Here is a 15,700-nt window from a genome sequence, read left to right as displayed (position 1 = left end):
GAGTTCTCCTATACCCTTCACCCAGCTTTCCCTAAGGTTAATTTCTTATATAACTGTGGCAGTGTTGTCAAAACTAAAAGAACTGATACTGGCACATTACTTTTAACTAAACTACAGATTTTGTGTGGATTCCAGCACTTTTTCCACTAATGTCCTTTTTTTCTTCCAGGATCCAGTCCAGAATATCACATTGAGTTTTTTAGTCTTTGATTTTTAATGTAGAAAATTGTACCATTTGCAAAAGAGAGCAGTTTTGTCTCTTAGTTTCTGTGTGTGTGTGTGTGTGTGGGTGTGCGCGCGTGCGTGCGTGCTATAGTTACCAGATGTGTATATACATAGCTTTCTGTACTTGCTAGTGCTGACCACTCTTACCCAGGCTTTACTTGCTCTACGTCCTTCACTCCTCCCATAAATGTTGATACTTACCAAGATTCTTCCTTTGTCCTTAGTTCACACCTGCTACACATTGTTCTGGAGGATCTCATCCATTTTATAGCTCCCTATGTGGATTGGGTACAGCCTCTGTGCCCAAGGCAGGCGTTTGTTTGCTACAATTACCAAATCTTTATTTCTAGCTTAGATTTATTTTTTGAGCTCCAGATTCATATAGCTGTCTTCTGGATATCTCTGTCTTGATTTTTCACAGATTTTCAATATGTCTTAAGGGAGCACATCTCATTGTCTTCTCTTGTCCCTTCTCTCCTATTTCCCATCTCAATAATCTCTCAGTTATCCAAGGTAGAGAAACCTGGGACTCATTCTGAACTCCCTCCTTTTCTTCCTCTTTTTTCTCTTCCTTCCTTGCTTCCCTGCCTTCTCTTACTTCCATTCCGTTCATTCCCTTCCTATCTACTCCTGTTAATTCTATTTCCTTCATTTCTGACATGTTTACCAGCTATTTCATTTAAACCTCTCATTATTTCACACTGTCAAACTCCTTAACACTTTATTCAGAGCCTCTGGCCTCATCACCTCATCTTGTCCCATGATGCCTTTCTCCACAGCACACACAACACTCTCACCCTTTGTGCTAGCCATAGCTAAGTACCTGGTGTTCCTTAGATATGCAATGTTCTTCCCTTTCTCCTTTGGAAGTTGTATAAGGATGCTTTTGTTTGGTTTGTACTCTATTTTCCTGACTAACTCCTGCTAATTCCTTTGGTCTCCATTCAGTTGTCACTGCTCCCAGGAAACCATTAATTTCCCAGGCTGGGTTAAATGCACTTACTGAGAACTCTCAACGTAGTTTGTGTGTATTTCTCTCATGGCACTTAAAGTATTGAGCTTGTTTAGTTATGTGTATACAATTGCTCTTCTCCTTGACAATACGGCATGTTCTTCAAGGTCAAAGACCAATGTTGTCTTTTGCTTTGTGCTTCCTATTGCTTAGCACAAAGTACCTGGCACATAGCTGTAACTAAAAAATCTTTATTGAATGAGTGCATAAATATATTCACCATTCTTGGAAGTGCTGACTTGACGGTTTCCAAAAATGATATTCTTTCACCAGGGACAAAACTGTTTAAATGTTAGCTTCCTTATTTATAAATGAGAAAAGTACACTAGATGATCTTGAAGTCCTCCTTCACAGCTCTAACAAATTGGTGTTTATGAGTTTAAGATTTATCATACTTGAGCATATTCAAAAGAAAACAATGAAAATTCTGGGGGAAATTCCAAAAAAAAAAAAGAGTTCCAAAATGTTTTGAGCAGTAGAAATAACCCTGAACTAATAGTTTGACATTTTAGTTTTACTGCAGAATTAAATGTGTCAAGTGCTAATAATCTGAGCACTTAAGCATTTGCGTTGTTTACTTATGATGATCAGAATTTCTGTTCCTTTTATTGCATAACCAAATATTTTAGAAAGACTGTATAAATTCTCCTTTGCTGAAGATTTTCAAGTAAAAGTTAGACAGCTGTTTCTCATGGATATTGTAGATAGGATTTAAAATGTAATTGTACAATGATGAGACTAATTTACTACTAAGGTCTTGCCTAATGAAATCCATCAATTTTGTGGTTTGTAGGTTTTTTTTTTTTTTTTGCTATAACAGAAAAGAAAGTTGAATTATAAGCTTAGTCTGTGTTTATCAAAATTGTGGATTTCTGTGCATTCAAAAACTCAGTATAGTGAGTGGTCTCCAACTTGCTGTAATGACCTGGGTTAAATCAGTGTTCAAGGCCCAATTTAAAAGGTCTTTTAGTGTAGTAATTTTGCTTTTACAACATAGGTATACCATTGATACAGAAAACCACATAAAACATCTTGTACTTTAATGAATTATTACTAGGTGAACATTCTTGTAACTGTCACTCAGATCGAAAAACAGAATTTTGTCAGCCACCCTAGAAGCCCATGTCCTCTGTCTCAATCACAGTCCCTTTCCTTCTCAATAAAAGTGAACTGATTTTTTTTTAATTTTGGAGAGAAAGAGTGCACACACAAGAGGGGGAGGGGGCAGAGGAGAGAGAGAGAGAGAGAGAGAGGGAGAATCTTAAGCAGCCTCCATGTGCAGCATGGAGCCTGATGTGGGGCTGGATCCCATGTCCCTGGGATCATGACCTGAGCCAAAATCAAGAGTCAGACACACAACTGACTGAGCCACCCAGGTGCTCCTATAGATTTTTATTTTAATAACTTCTTTGTATTATTGTTTCATCGTATCGATAGGAATCCTTAAGTATTCTACTTTAGTTTTGCTTTTTAAATATGTATTTTAATCTCTCAGTCTGCATTTTGCTGATTGCTTTAGCTGTCTAGGACTTGGCTATTTTGGACAAATGTGGCTTATTTCATACCTCAGTTCTGGAATGACATTCTACCTGGAATATCATTCCTCCTTATCTCCCTACCCTGTACCTTCTTCATGAAATTATTTCCTACTAACCCTTTAAAACTTAGCTGAAATCTCATCCCTCCTAGAAAGATTCCTGACATCTAATAACATGTCCTTTTCTGTACTTCTCATAGAGCCTGTATAAAACTCAAGTATGAAACCAAGAGCATTGCTGCAATTGTTTCTTTATCCATTTTTGTCTTGCATGAGATGCTTTCATCCACCAAACATTCACTAAGCAATCCTACATGCCTGGCATTGTGCTACAGCATGGGATGTAGAGATGGGCAAGGTACATCTCCCTGCCCTCAAGAAATTTACAATCAGGGAAAGAAAGACACATGTGATATAAAATTGTTCCGAGTGGAGAAAACAGGATAATATGAGAGTATAGAGGAGAAGGTTCCTATCATAAACTGAGGAGAGCAGGGAGGAGGGAATGACCACAGAGGTTTTCCAGAGTAGATTATAATTCCGGAGTCTAGCTCAGTGTGTGCCACAGAATAGTACTTATTATATAACAAAAACGAATGTTCTATTTTATAATCACTTATTAAGTACTTTTTAAGTGCAAGCTTCATAGTATTCTCATGGAGAAAATATCTTTTTTTTTTAAGAGCTATGGTAGATACTTTATAAGTATAGAACTGAAAACCTGGATTGAAGCTCTAAAATAGTGTATTGTTTTTATGTAAGGTGAAAATCAAGGTTTTAACATTTATGTAAGTATAAAAATATAAATTTTACATTTCCAGAAACTAGGCTGAGGATGATCGCTTCCCTGGTTAGACATAGACAGAATCAATCATTTTTATGGTTCAGAAGAGTTGATGATTAAGTCATCTTCCATTTTTCAGAACAGATTTTCGCAGGCTTGTCTGCTTGTTATATTTTCTTTCCTGAGAAGTGTGGAAAATTTTACAGTGTACTCTTTATATGGAATATAATGCAATTCCTTTCATTTCCTATCTTAACATACTTAATATTTAAAACTATTTCTCTAAGAAACCCTTCTCCCCACTCTCCTTCCAGCAAATGAAACGCGTCTTTGGCTAATGCCTATTCTAAGTCATAAGATCCAATGGCTTTACTTATTAAGAGTCTTCTAAATCTGACATATGATTATTGTATCTTTCCTCCCCATGAAGCCAGTGTAACATGGAACAGTGACAACTAAAAATCTAACTTGAATGCAACCAAATTTAGTTTCACTGGACCGTACTGTTCAGTATTTTTGAGTACTAGCTGGAATTTCACATTGTATGGAATCTGTAGAGTATCTGAGGGACTCTATCTGGAACAGAAACATAGTTTTTATACCTATTGTGGACTGAATGTTTGTGTTTCTCCTCTCACCCAATTCATACATTGAAGTCCTAACCCCAATGTAATGGTATTAGAAGGTGGGGCCTTTGGGATGTCCACTCTCACAGTACTGGAAATCCTATCCACAGCAATCAAATAAGAAAAGGGAATAAACAGCATCCATTGGTAAGGAAGAAGCAAAACTTTCACTATTTGCAGATGACATGATACCATATATAGAAAACCTTAAAGACTTCACCAAAAAACTTCTAGAACTGATAAATGAATTCAGAACTGAAATCTGTTGCATTTCTATATACTGATAATAAAGCAGCAGGAAGAGAAATTAAGAAAACATTCCCATTTACAATTGCACCACAAATAGTAAGTTACCTAAGAATAAACCTAACTGAAGAGGTGAAAGACTATGAAAACTAAAAGACACTGATGAAGAAATTGAAGATGACACAAACAAATGGAAAGATATTCTATGCCCATGGATTTGATGAACAAATATTTTTAAAATGTCCATACTGCCCAAAGCAATCTACAGATTCAATGCAATCCCTATCAAAGTACCAATGGCATTTGTCACATAACTAGAACAAAGGATCCTAAAATTTGTATGGAACCACAAAAGACCTCAAATAACCAAAGCAATCTTGAAAAAGGAAAGCTGGAGGTGTCACAATCTCCAATTTCAAGTTATACTACAAAGCTGTAGTCATGAAAACAGTATGGTACTGGCACAAAAATAGTCACATCAACCAATGCAAATTGGTATAGCCACTGTGGAAAACAGGATGGATGTTCCTGAAAAAGTTAAAAATAGAACCACCCACCCTATGACCCAATAATCACACACCTGGGTATTTATCCCCAAATACAAAAACACGAATTCAAAGGGATACATGCACCTCTGTGTATATTGCAGCATTATTTACAGTAGCCAAATTATGGAAGCAACCCAAGTGTCCATCGATAGATGAATGAATAAAGATGTGGTTTGTGTATACACACACAATGGAATATTATTCAGCCATTAAAAAAGAATGAAATCTTGCCATTTGCAACAACATGGATGGAGCTAGAGAGTATAATCCTAAGCAAAATCAGAGAAAGACAACAAGTACTATATGATTTCACTCATGTGGAATTTAAGAAATAAAGAAAAAAAGAGACAACCCAAAAGATGGACTCTTAACTATAGAGAACAAACATGGTTACCAGAGGGGAGGTGCGTGGGAGGATGGGTGAAATAGGTCAAGAGGATTGACTATACTTATCTAGGAGCACCTGGGTGGCTCAGTCAGTTGAGTGTCCAACTTCGGCTCAGGTCATGATCATGAGTTGATCATGATCAGTTCATGAGTTGGAGCCCTGTGTTGGGGTTTGTGCTAACAGCTCAGAGCCTGGAACCTGCTTCGGTCTCCCTCTCTCTCTGCCCTTCCCCTGCTTGCGCTCTGTCTCTCTCTCAAAAATAAATATTTTAAAAAATTAAAAGAAATATATACTTATGTTGTTGAGCATTGAGTAATGTATAGGATTGTTGAATCACTAAATTGTACACCTGAAACTAGTCTAACACTGTAAGTTAACTATATTCGAATTAAAAGGAAAGAAAAAAAAGAAGGTGGGGCCTTTGGGATTTGATGAAGTCATGAGGACAGAGCTCTTATGAGTGGGATCAGTGTCCTTAAAAAAGAGACCCCACAGAGTTCCTTAGCCCCTTTCCCCTAGTGAAGACACAGAGAGATGAGAGCTGTTGAAATCACCAGACACCAAAGCTAATAGCATCTTGATCTTGGATTCCTCAGCCTCCAGAACTGTGAGAAATAAGTGTTTACTTAAGTCATCAAGTCTATGGTATCTGTATTATAGCAGGCCTAATTATCTAAGAAAATACCCTTCAATACGTTTCCAACCAAATTAACACTAATTGCCCAATGAGCTGCCTTTGGTTACTTGCTTTGTTCTTTTTTAACCTACAAAACCTTTTATTAGAGAAAATTTAAGTTATATGCAAAAATAGAAGGACCAGTATAATGAACCCTATGTATCCATCACCGAGCTTCAGCAGTTATCATCACATGACCAATTGTTTTATCTGTACCTTCACTAGCTCTTTTTCCCCTCCCTGGTACTGCATTGTTTTGAAGTATATACTAGATGACATATCATTTCATCAAGTAATTTAGAAAATGAATATGTAGGGGTGCCTGGGTGGCTCAGCCTAGGTTAAGTGTCTGACTCTTGATTTCAGTTCAGGTAATGATCTCATGGTTCGTGAATTTGAACCCTGCATCCGGCTCTGCGTTGACAGCTTGGAGCTTCCTTGGGATTCTCTCTCCCTCTCTCTCTGTCCCTTCCTTGGTCATTCTTTCTCTCTGTCTCTCAAAATAAATAAACTTAAAAAAATTTTAAAGAATGATCATATAAATAAATAAGTGATATGTATGTATTAGTACATATCAGATACATAAATGATTCATATGTATTGCTATGAGACCTTAAGAAAATAGTAACAGTTCCATTCTCATGCCTAAAAATTTAAAAATTCCCTTAGAAGCACAAAATATCCAGCTAGTTTTAAAATTTCCCCTATGGTCTTTTATTTTTTTACAAAAATTTAAAAAAATACTTGCTTTAATCAGGATTCAAACAAGGTTTACACATTGCGTTTATTCATGTCTCTTATGTTTCTTTTAATTGAGAAATGTCCACTCCCTCTTATAACTCATAAATGTGATTATTATAGTCATGTTTAACATGGTACACACTTTATGTTTTATTCTAGATTATTTTAAAACTGACAATGCTAGCATTGTTATGTTCTTATAAAAGTAACATATGCTCAACCAAGAAAAAATTCAAAATGTCAAAAGGTATATGAAAATAAAATATTTTAACTAACTCTGGGTTAATTTTCTACTCCATGTATATTCAAGTGTATACTTTTTACATAGAAAGTATTCCCTCTGCTATTACTTTGGGCCTGAGATTAGAAGTCTTATTTAGAAATCTTTTTGTAGTTCTTAATAATAGAGAACAATTTGATGGTTACCAGAGGGGAGGGGCTTGGGGTAATGGGTGAAATAGGTGATGGGGATTAAGGTGTGTACTAGTCATGATGAGCACAGGGTGGTGTATGAAAGTGTTGAATCACTATATTGTACACCTGAAACTAATATAACACTGCGTTAACTAACTGGAATAGGAATAAAAATATACATAAAATAAAATAATGGCAAAATCTTTTTCTAGTTCTTGGGGTAGAAGCTTAGATTTTCATAATTTTTTGCTTTTCTAGTATCAACACTTAAAGCTATAGCTTTCCCTTTAAGCATGTTGAGTTTCCATTGTCATACAATTAGAAATAGTTTCTAATTTCCCTTGTGGTTTATCTGTGTGTGTTTTTTAAGAAATAGATTGCTTAATCTCCAAATATTTGGGGGATTTCTAGATAACTTATTGTTACTAATTTCTAAGATAATACTTTGTTTGATTTCAATCCTTTTAAATGGACGGAGACTTGTTTTATGGCCAATATGTAATTTATTCTTGGGCATATTCCTTAAAAAGAATGCATATTCTGCTTGGGTGAACTGACCTTTAAGTGTCAATTTGGTGGTGTATTTGCATGGAAAAGAGTAAAGTTGGATCTTCATACTGCATACTAAAAATTAACTCAAAATGACTCAAAACCTAAATGGATGAGATAAAACTAAATTTCTCAAGAGAAAAGCTAAGGTGTAAACCCTCATGACCTTGGATTAAGCAGTGTTTTTTTAGATATGACAATAAAAGCACAAAAAATGAAAGAACAAAATTGATAAATTTGATTTCATGAAGACTAAAAATGTTTATGCTTCAAAGGACAACATCAAGAAAGTGGAAATTCAGCCCACATGATGGGAGAAAATATTTGCAAGTCAGATATCTGATTAGGGATTTTTGTGTAGAATATATAAAGAGTTCTTACAACTCATTGATACAAAGATAACCTAATTAAAGTGAGCCTAGGATCTAAATAGACATTTCTCTAAAGGAGGTATACAAATAGTCAATGAATACTTGAAAAGATGCCTGATATTACTGCCCATCAGAAAAATGCATATCAGAAATATGAGATAACACTTCATACCCAGCTAGGATGGCTATAATAAAAACAAGAACAGAAATAGAAAAACCAAAACAGAACCCCACAGAATTTAACAAATGTAGTCTGGATGTAGAGAAATTGGAACCCTCAATTTCTAGTGGGAATGTAAAATGGTTGCTTTGAAAATAGTCTGAATGCTCCTAAATGATTAAACATAGCCACCATATGATCCAGTAACTTGACTTCTTAGTGTATATCCAGAAGAAATGAAAATGTGTCTACAAAATCTTGTTTGTGTAGCATGTTCATAACATGTTCATAGCATAGTTCAGAGTAGCCAAAAATTGGAAACAGACCAAATGTTCATCAGCTGATGGATGGGCAAATCAAATGTGGTTCATCTATTCAATGGAATGTTATTTGGCAATAAAAACAAATGAAGTACTGATAATGGCTACGATGTGCATGAACCTTGAAAACCTTATACTAAGTGAAAGAAGCCAGTCATAAAATACCACATATTGCATGATTCCATTGATATGAAATATCCAGAATAGGCAAATCTATAGAAACAGGAAGTAGATTAATGGTAGCCTAGGGCTGAGGATGGTGGTACTGGGGACATGGTTGGTGAGTACTAAAGCATATGGGATGGTGAAGACGTTCTAAAATTGATTGTAATGATGGTTCCACAATTCTGTGACTATAATAAAACCATTGAATTTTATGTGCACTTTAAATGAATTGTATCATCTGTGAATTACTACATATTACAGGTTGTTAAAGAAAACAAAGGAACCAGAAGCACCCAATAGTTTAGGACAAAAGCCCTTGATATTAATATCATGGTGACTTTGGAAAAAGAACTTGTTAGCTGGAGGTAATTGATTTGAACAATTCAAGTCTACTAGGCAAATAAGCATAAGCTAGCTTCCCATGCTGGCAGTTTATTTATTTATTTTTTTAGCAGTTTTCAAAGACTATGATGTTAATAGGAGAATAAAGTTTCAGGTGAATGAAAGCTACCTGATCTAAAAAAAAAAAAAATAAGGTCAAGTTGGTAGATGTTACTTATATATTCCATATACTTATTGATTTGTTCATTTCTTTTGTCAATTTTTACTTCAGGTTTTTTCAGATTCTATTATTGTTCTATCTACATATTTAAGATTATTATGTATTGATGTATCTTACCCTCTTATGCAATAACCTTGTTCATCTCTATTTATACTATTGCTTTGAAGTCCACATTGTCATATTAATATAGTCATACCAGCATTCTTACACTTAGGGTGTACATTTTATATTTTTTTCCCACATTTTTACTTTCAACTCCTGTGTCTTTGTATTTAATGTGCTTTTCTTGTAAACAGCACAGTTCAATCTTTTTTATCTTGAGAATTTTTTTCTTTTAAATGTATTCATTTGCTTTTAGGTAATTATTGGTATGTTTGGGTTTAATCTGCCATCTTGGAATTTGTTTTCTAATTTCCCCCATCTGTTCTTTGTCCTTATGGTTCTCATTTCCTTTCTTATTTTGGGTTAATTGAGTAGATTTTTTGTATTCTAGTTTGCCTTATAGCCAGCTGCCAACTGTTTGGGTAGGTCAGGGGTTAGCCTTACTCTTGAACTCAACCCTTGGCTTTCTTTATCTTGGAAGAGCTCTTTTGATCCTGCTTTGCATTTGGTGACAGCTCAGTGCCTGTCAGAGGAATCTTCTTTAGCTTTTTCCTGCTCCCCTCTTTCAGTGGTCTGCTGCTTTGCACTCAGCAAAGGCCTAAGGTACTTTAGGAAGATTTCTCAGTCTTTCTGTTCTGTCCCAACCTTTGATATGTGGTGGTTGTCCACTAGGTGCAAGCTCTGTGAGAGAGAACCAGCAGGTGGATATGGAGTTGTTCTTTGATTAGAGCTCCTCAGAATTCTAATTCTTCACATCAACAGCTATTAAGAGTTAGTAAAATTTGAGCTGGTATCTCCATACTTCCCTTTTTGGCAGGTTTATTCTTTCCTCTGTCAGAGATAAAAGCAGTTAGTCATTTCTGTTTTTGAGAAGGGATCATATGTATATGGAATTTAGTTCATTTGAGTTACTTTGCATTTCAGTTTTAATGGGTTTTTAAAGAAAATTTATGACTTTTATGGCTTTACAGCTTGTCGTTTTAGGCTGTAGTTATTTTTAAAGTGCATATAATTATTTGGCAGTGGAAACATTTTTTTAAGCATCTACAATTGATACTTAATTTTTAGTGACTTACTGAGTGATAATTGCCTAGTGTGGAATAATACCCAAGGAATCTCTAAAAGGTTGATGAATCAATCAATGATGTTACTCTGGGTATTGAGTCACTGGCATTGGCCACTGGTTATTGAGATTACTATCCATAATCTCCCTTATGACCATTAATACACACTTAATGATGGTGGGCTAGAGCTAGGCTATGCTTTATTGATGAAGCACCAGAAGAAAGTATAGTGATTATGCAATCTTGCCTCATGAGCCTTTATGCAACCTTCTGAGCTAAAAAGAAATATAAATGCGTTCATAATTAATATGGCTTATCTAGATCACTTTAGAGTTGTATATAAGGATTTTGCTCATAATCATTAAGATAATTTTGGTTATATTTGTTGAAAATAAATCTTATTTTCTACATTTCCCTATATTGTGAAAAAGGCTTTATGAACTTCTTTGTTTAGTTTTCATGTTTTGATTATATTCATTTAGCCTTGTATTGTCTTGTAAGATTCTGCAGAACAATTTTGCCTGGTAACTGCAGGCTTACCTAATGCTGTGCTGTCTGGAATCTAATAATGACTGATACACAGAAGAGAATCACACATTAAATGTTCAACAGACTAAAAAGACATAAACTAGTGCAAATAGAATAATAAACTCCCATGCTTCTAATAACTATTGACATAGGTTAGTCAATCTTGTTTTATTTATCCTGCCCACTTTAGGGTTGTCTGGATGGCTTAGTCACGCATCTGACTCAACTTTGGTTCTGGTCGTGATCCTAGGGTCATGGGATTGAGCCCTGCATTAGGCTCCATGCTAAGCATGGAACCTGCTTGAGATTCTCTCTCTCTCTCTCTCTCTCTCTCTCTCTCTTTCTCTGCCTCTCTCCCCCACTCACACACACTCTCTAAAAAATAGATGTTTATTTAAAAATAATAACAAAAATATCCTGCCCACTTTATTAAAAAAATGATTGGCTGCTAGAATGTTATTTTTGGTTGCTAAAATGTTTTTAAGCTAATCCCAGATGTTATGTCTTGTTTTACCTGTATGTTACTCTGCTTGATAGAGAAAATTTTAAAACATAATTATATGACATAATAATATCTAACAAAGTGAATAATAATTCCAGAATCTTTCAAACATTGCTTTTTTATGCCATGTTTCCCTAGCTACCTGGAAATGCCTGTGAGAATTAACTTACTTTGTAATGTTATCTAACTAATATTATGCTGATTTCTAAATGTTTGAATATTTACTGCTTTTTTTCTGTTGTTCTTGAGAATGTCCTAGATATGTTGAATGCAAAAATTCATTCTGACACCAGGTAAATTTTATATAAACAATGTATACTTACCCTCTTATGGTGTATACCCTCTTATGGTGACTTATAAGGCAAGTTATAAGAAGCAAAGGTGTGAGAAGGTAATAAAGAGTTAACTTGGCTTAACCAAGACTTTCCTAAACTTATTTGGCCCCAGAACCTGTTTTTTATGTGTAACCTCTGTTTGCCAAAATACATTTTGGAGAATACTGTTCTGGGAAGGAGAATGCTGCCTCTGAATAGCAAAACAGAAGATGTTAACTTCATTTTTATTTGAATCAATTAGATAATTATTCTTATGGCATAATTATAATCATGTAATATCTATTTTTTTTCCTACTATGGTCTGCTTAATACTGATAATGCAGTATAACAGGTCACCCTCTTCATGATCTTACACTCTGAAAATCTTTCAACACGTTGTAAAAGCAAATTAAGTATGAGCATTTCAGTTTTCCACTACATAGATATTTGCAAACTAAAATAGCTATACATCACAATCCCTCTTTCAAGAAAGATAAATGCATTGGTATTGTATTAACGGGGAAGCTAGGGGCGCCTGGGTGGCTCGTCGGTTAAGTGTCCTACTTTTGGTTTCGGCTCAGGTCATGATCTCACAGTTTTGTGGGGTTTCAGCCCTACGTTGGGCTCTGTGCTAACAGCGTGGACCTGCTTGGGATTCTCTCTCTCCCTCTCTCTCTGCCCCTTCCCCACTCACATTGTCTCTCTCTCTCTTTCAAAAATAAACAAACAATTTTAAAAGAGGGAAGCTAGAAATAAGATGTGTAGGAAAAAACAGATGAACACAGGAGAAGGAAAAAGGGAAGATAAACATAGTCTTAACAAACAGGGTTCATGGAGGGGTGGTGGATGGGGGGATGGTCTGGATTGGCGATGGGCATTAAGGAGGACACTTGTTGTGATGAGCACTGGGTGTTACATGGAAGTGATGAATCACTAAAGTCTACTCCTGAAACCAATATTACACTATTTAACTAACTAGAATTTACAGAAAAGTTTGAAACAAAAAAGAAACTCAAGGAAAAACAAACCAAAAGATAATAGTGAGCAATTATATTTTATTTGTGAAGAATTGGTTAAAAATAACTTAAAAAGTTTAAACTTAAGGGGTACCTGGGTGGCTCAAATGGTTAAGCGCCTGACTTGGGCTCAGGTCATGATCTTGCTGTTTTGTGAGTTTGAGCCCCTCATCCGCTCTCTTGCTGTCAGCACAGAGCCCACTTGGAATCCTCTGCCACCACCACGCCCGCCCCCCGCCCCTTATGTGCACATGTGCTCTCTCTCTCTTGCTCTGTGTCTCTCTCAAATAAACATTAAAAAAAAAAATAAAAAGCTTAAACTTAGGCAGTAGTGTGGACATTTTTACAAGTGGTTTACATTTTTATGTATTTTAAAAATATGTTCACTTTTTAAAAATATGTAAGCAGTTAACAGGCCAAGTGGAGACTAATTACACATCAAAGGAAAACATTTCCCCATTCTGCCACTCTTCTCTGCTCACTGACACTAGAGTGAGAAGGGAATCTGGAAGCACTCATGCTCTAGAGCATCTGGGTCTCATCCGAGTATGATCTAATTGACACCGGTCCCCTTTCCCTCCACCTTGCCAGTCCTCCAGAGTGGATTAGCTGGTTGCTCTTGTCTTTATATTGCATAAGTGTGTAGATGGCTGTTTTTTCTGTGATGCTACAAAGGTAATTTTTCCCCCATTATTTACAGTCAAACTGCAGCTTCAGGCAGAAGAGAGAGGGGTTGTGTCCATCAAAGGAGTCTGTGCAAACCGCTATCTTGCCATGAAGGAAGATGGAAGATTACTGGCTTCTGTAAGTAATGCTGTTTTTTGTAGTTTTTTTTGTTCATTGGTTTTTGTTGCTTTAATTACTAGTAGTGGTATTTATTCTTCATTAAGGATTTTGCAAGTATTAAATAATTTATATTCACCCTCTAAAATACAGTATTACTGTATTTCACAGATAAAAAACTAAAGTTCTGAGGAAGTAATAAAGTAACCATGGAAACACAGCTGCTAGGAAGTAGAGCCTGGATGGCATTTGAGGCAGTCTTGACTCCAGAGCATGAGCTCTAATTCACTGTATTTTACTGCCTTCTCTGCAAAGCTATTAAACCACAGTTATGAAAATAAACTCATATTGTGTAGTTGTTTGAAGATCAGTGGGATGGATATATACAATTTTGAGTATCAGTCTTTAAGTTTCTTTTCTCAGATTTCATATACAAAATGCTTGCCATATAGAACACTTGTTGATAATGTGGGCCCTTAACCTAGATGCTGATAGTGGCTCTGCCATGTATTAGCTGTGTGTTCTTGAGCAAATTATTCTGAGTTTTCTTACCTGTAACATAGAGACAACAATGATCTTATCTTACAGAGTTTTTGTGAGGACTAAATTAGATAATTTACATCCAGTGCCCAATCTGGGTCATGCATAATAGATCCTCACAATATTTACTTCCTCTTCATCTTCTCAGTTATATATAAACTCAGTCAGGACAATGACTTCACTCTTTTACTTTTTCTCAAAGCTAGTTATGAGTCCTAGCTCCTGGGTAATATTCTTTTCACTAATGCAGGCTCCCTGCCACCTCCACCATTGTCATTAGAACCAGGATTACATGTTTGTTGAGCAGACATAGTGTGTGGGGAATAGTGCACAGAAATAAAGCAGTATAAAAGATATAGATCCAACTCCTGTCTCATTGGGGGAATAGATGGGACACATACCTGAAAGTGTGTGTGTGTGTGTGTGTGTGTGTGTGTGTGTGTGTGTGCGTGTGTGCGCGCGCATGCATGTGTGTGTATACACAATAGTCATCATACCAGTACCGGTAGCCAGTTACAATCGCCTATAACTTTCCCCATAGAATGGATCTAATATTACTGAACACTTGTGGTGTTTTACGGCATACAAATAGTTTTTGAAAATTTTTCTGAGTGAAGACCTTTGGATTTCTCAAGGACCAAAACAGACTTAGGGAGAAAATATTTCAATCATCTGATTGATCATCTGACAAAGATATATTTATGTTGATGTGTTATCAATTTATGTGATTTTTGCGGGATAAATAACAAGTCTGGGTATAATGGCATGCACTCTCTTTGGTAGTTGAATAAACTTCAGAATTCTCTTCAAGAATAGCCAATATTTATTGAGCCAACAGTGTGCCAGATGTTATGCTAGGCAACTGGGTTATAAAGTTGAATACAAAATGGTCTGTGCCCGTAATGATTCATAATCTTGGGGAGGCAGAAGTGTAAATAAGTATTTGTAATAATGTGTAAGGGTTTTGATGTGTTGTTTCTGTATCTTGTATAGATGCATAATAATATTGGAAAGGAAGTAAGAAATACTATGACACAGGAAGTAATATAGGAAAGGAAGGGCCTAAATTTGTCTAGATTGGGGAGGATGACATATAAATGGGATTTTAGATGACATGGAAGAAGGAATTCATTATGAAGTCATGGGGCAGAGGAGTGGAGATGAGAGTATAGGTACTTCCAGGGCATGGCACATGCAAAGTCAGAAAGCTTAGGAGGTGTTTCTCTAGCATTATAAGTAATTCACTACTGCTGGAGTGTAAAGTGCAAAGGAAATGTAAAGTGGAAGGGAAGAAGAGATAAGGCTGGAGAGGTGGATAGACTGCTGAAGTGCCTTATACACCATATGTTGCAAGTAGTGGAAAGCCACTTTATGAACTTGCACTTGCCATAGGCATAATTCTTTCCACTCTTCTCCCTGGCTCCATTTCAGACTATTGTGTTATGGCACATCCCTGGATTCTTCTCCATTCTCCCCTGTGTGTGATTCTTGAGTGATTTGCAAAACATTCTCATTTTGTCACGGATA

General features: G+C 35.9%; 1 protein-coding gene across 1 annotated transcript in view; it reads left to right on the top strand.

Moving 5' to 3' along the window:
- The window catches only part of FGF2 (fibroblast growth factor 2), a 64,409-nt gene that overhangs the window by 37,124 nt on the left and 11,585 nt on the right, over window positions 1-15,700 (top strand). The window contains exon 2 of the mRNA XM_015074594.3: window positions 13,551-13,654. Within this exon, the coding sequence (XP_014930080.2) occupies window positions 13,551-13,654 (104 nt within the window). The remainder of the gene's footprint in view (window positions 1-13,550; window positions 13,655-15,700) is intronic.

This window comes from Acinonyx jubatus, chromosome B1 (assembly GCF_027475565.1).
Source record: "Acinonyx jubatus isolate Ajub_Pintada_27869175 chromosome B1, VMU_Ajub_asm_v1.0, whole genome shotgun sequence".
NCBI lineage: Eukaryota > Metazoa > Chordata > Mammalia > Carnivora > Felidae > Acinonyx > Acinonyx jubatus.
Note: the sequence above shows the minus strand (reverse complement) of the source record. Positions and strands in the feature narration are given on the sequence as shown.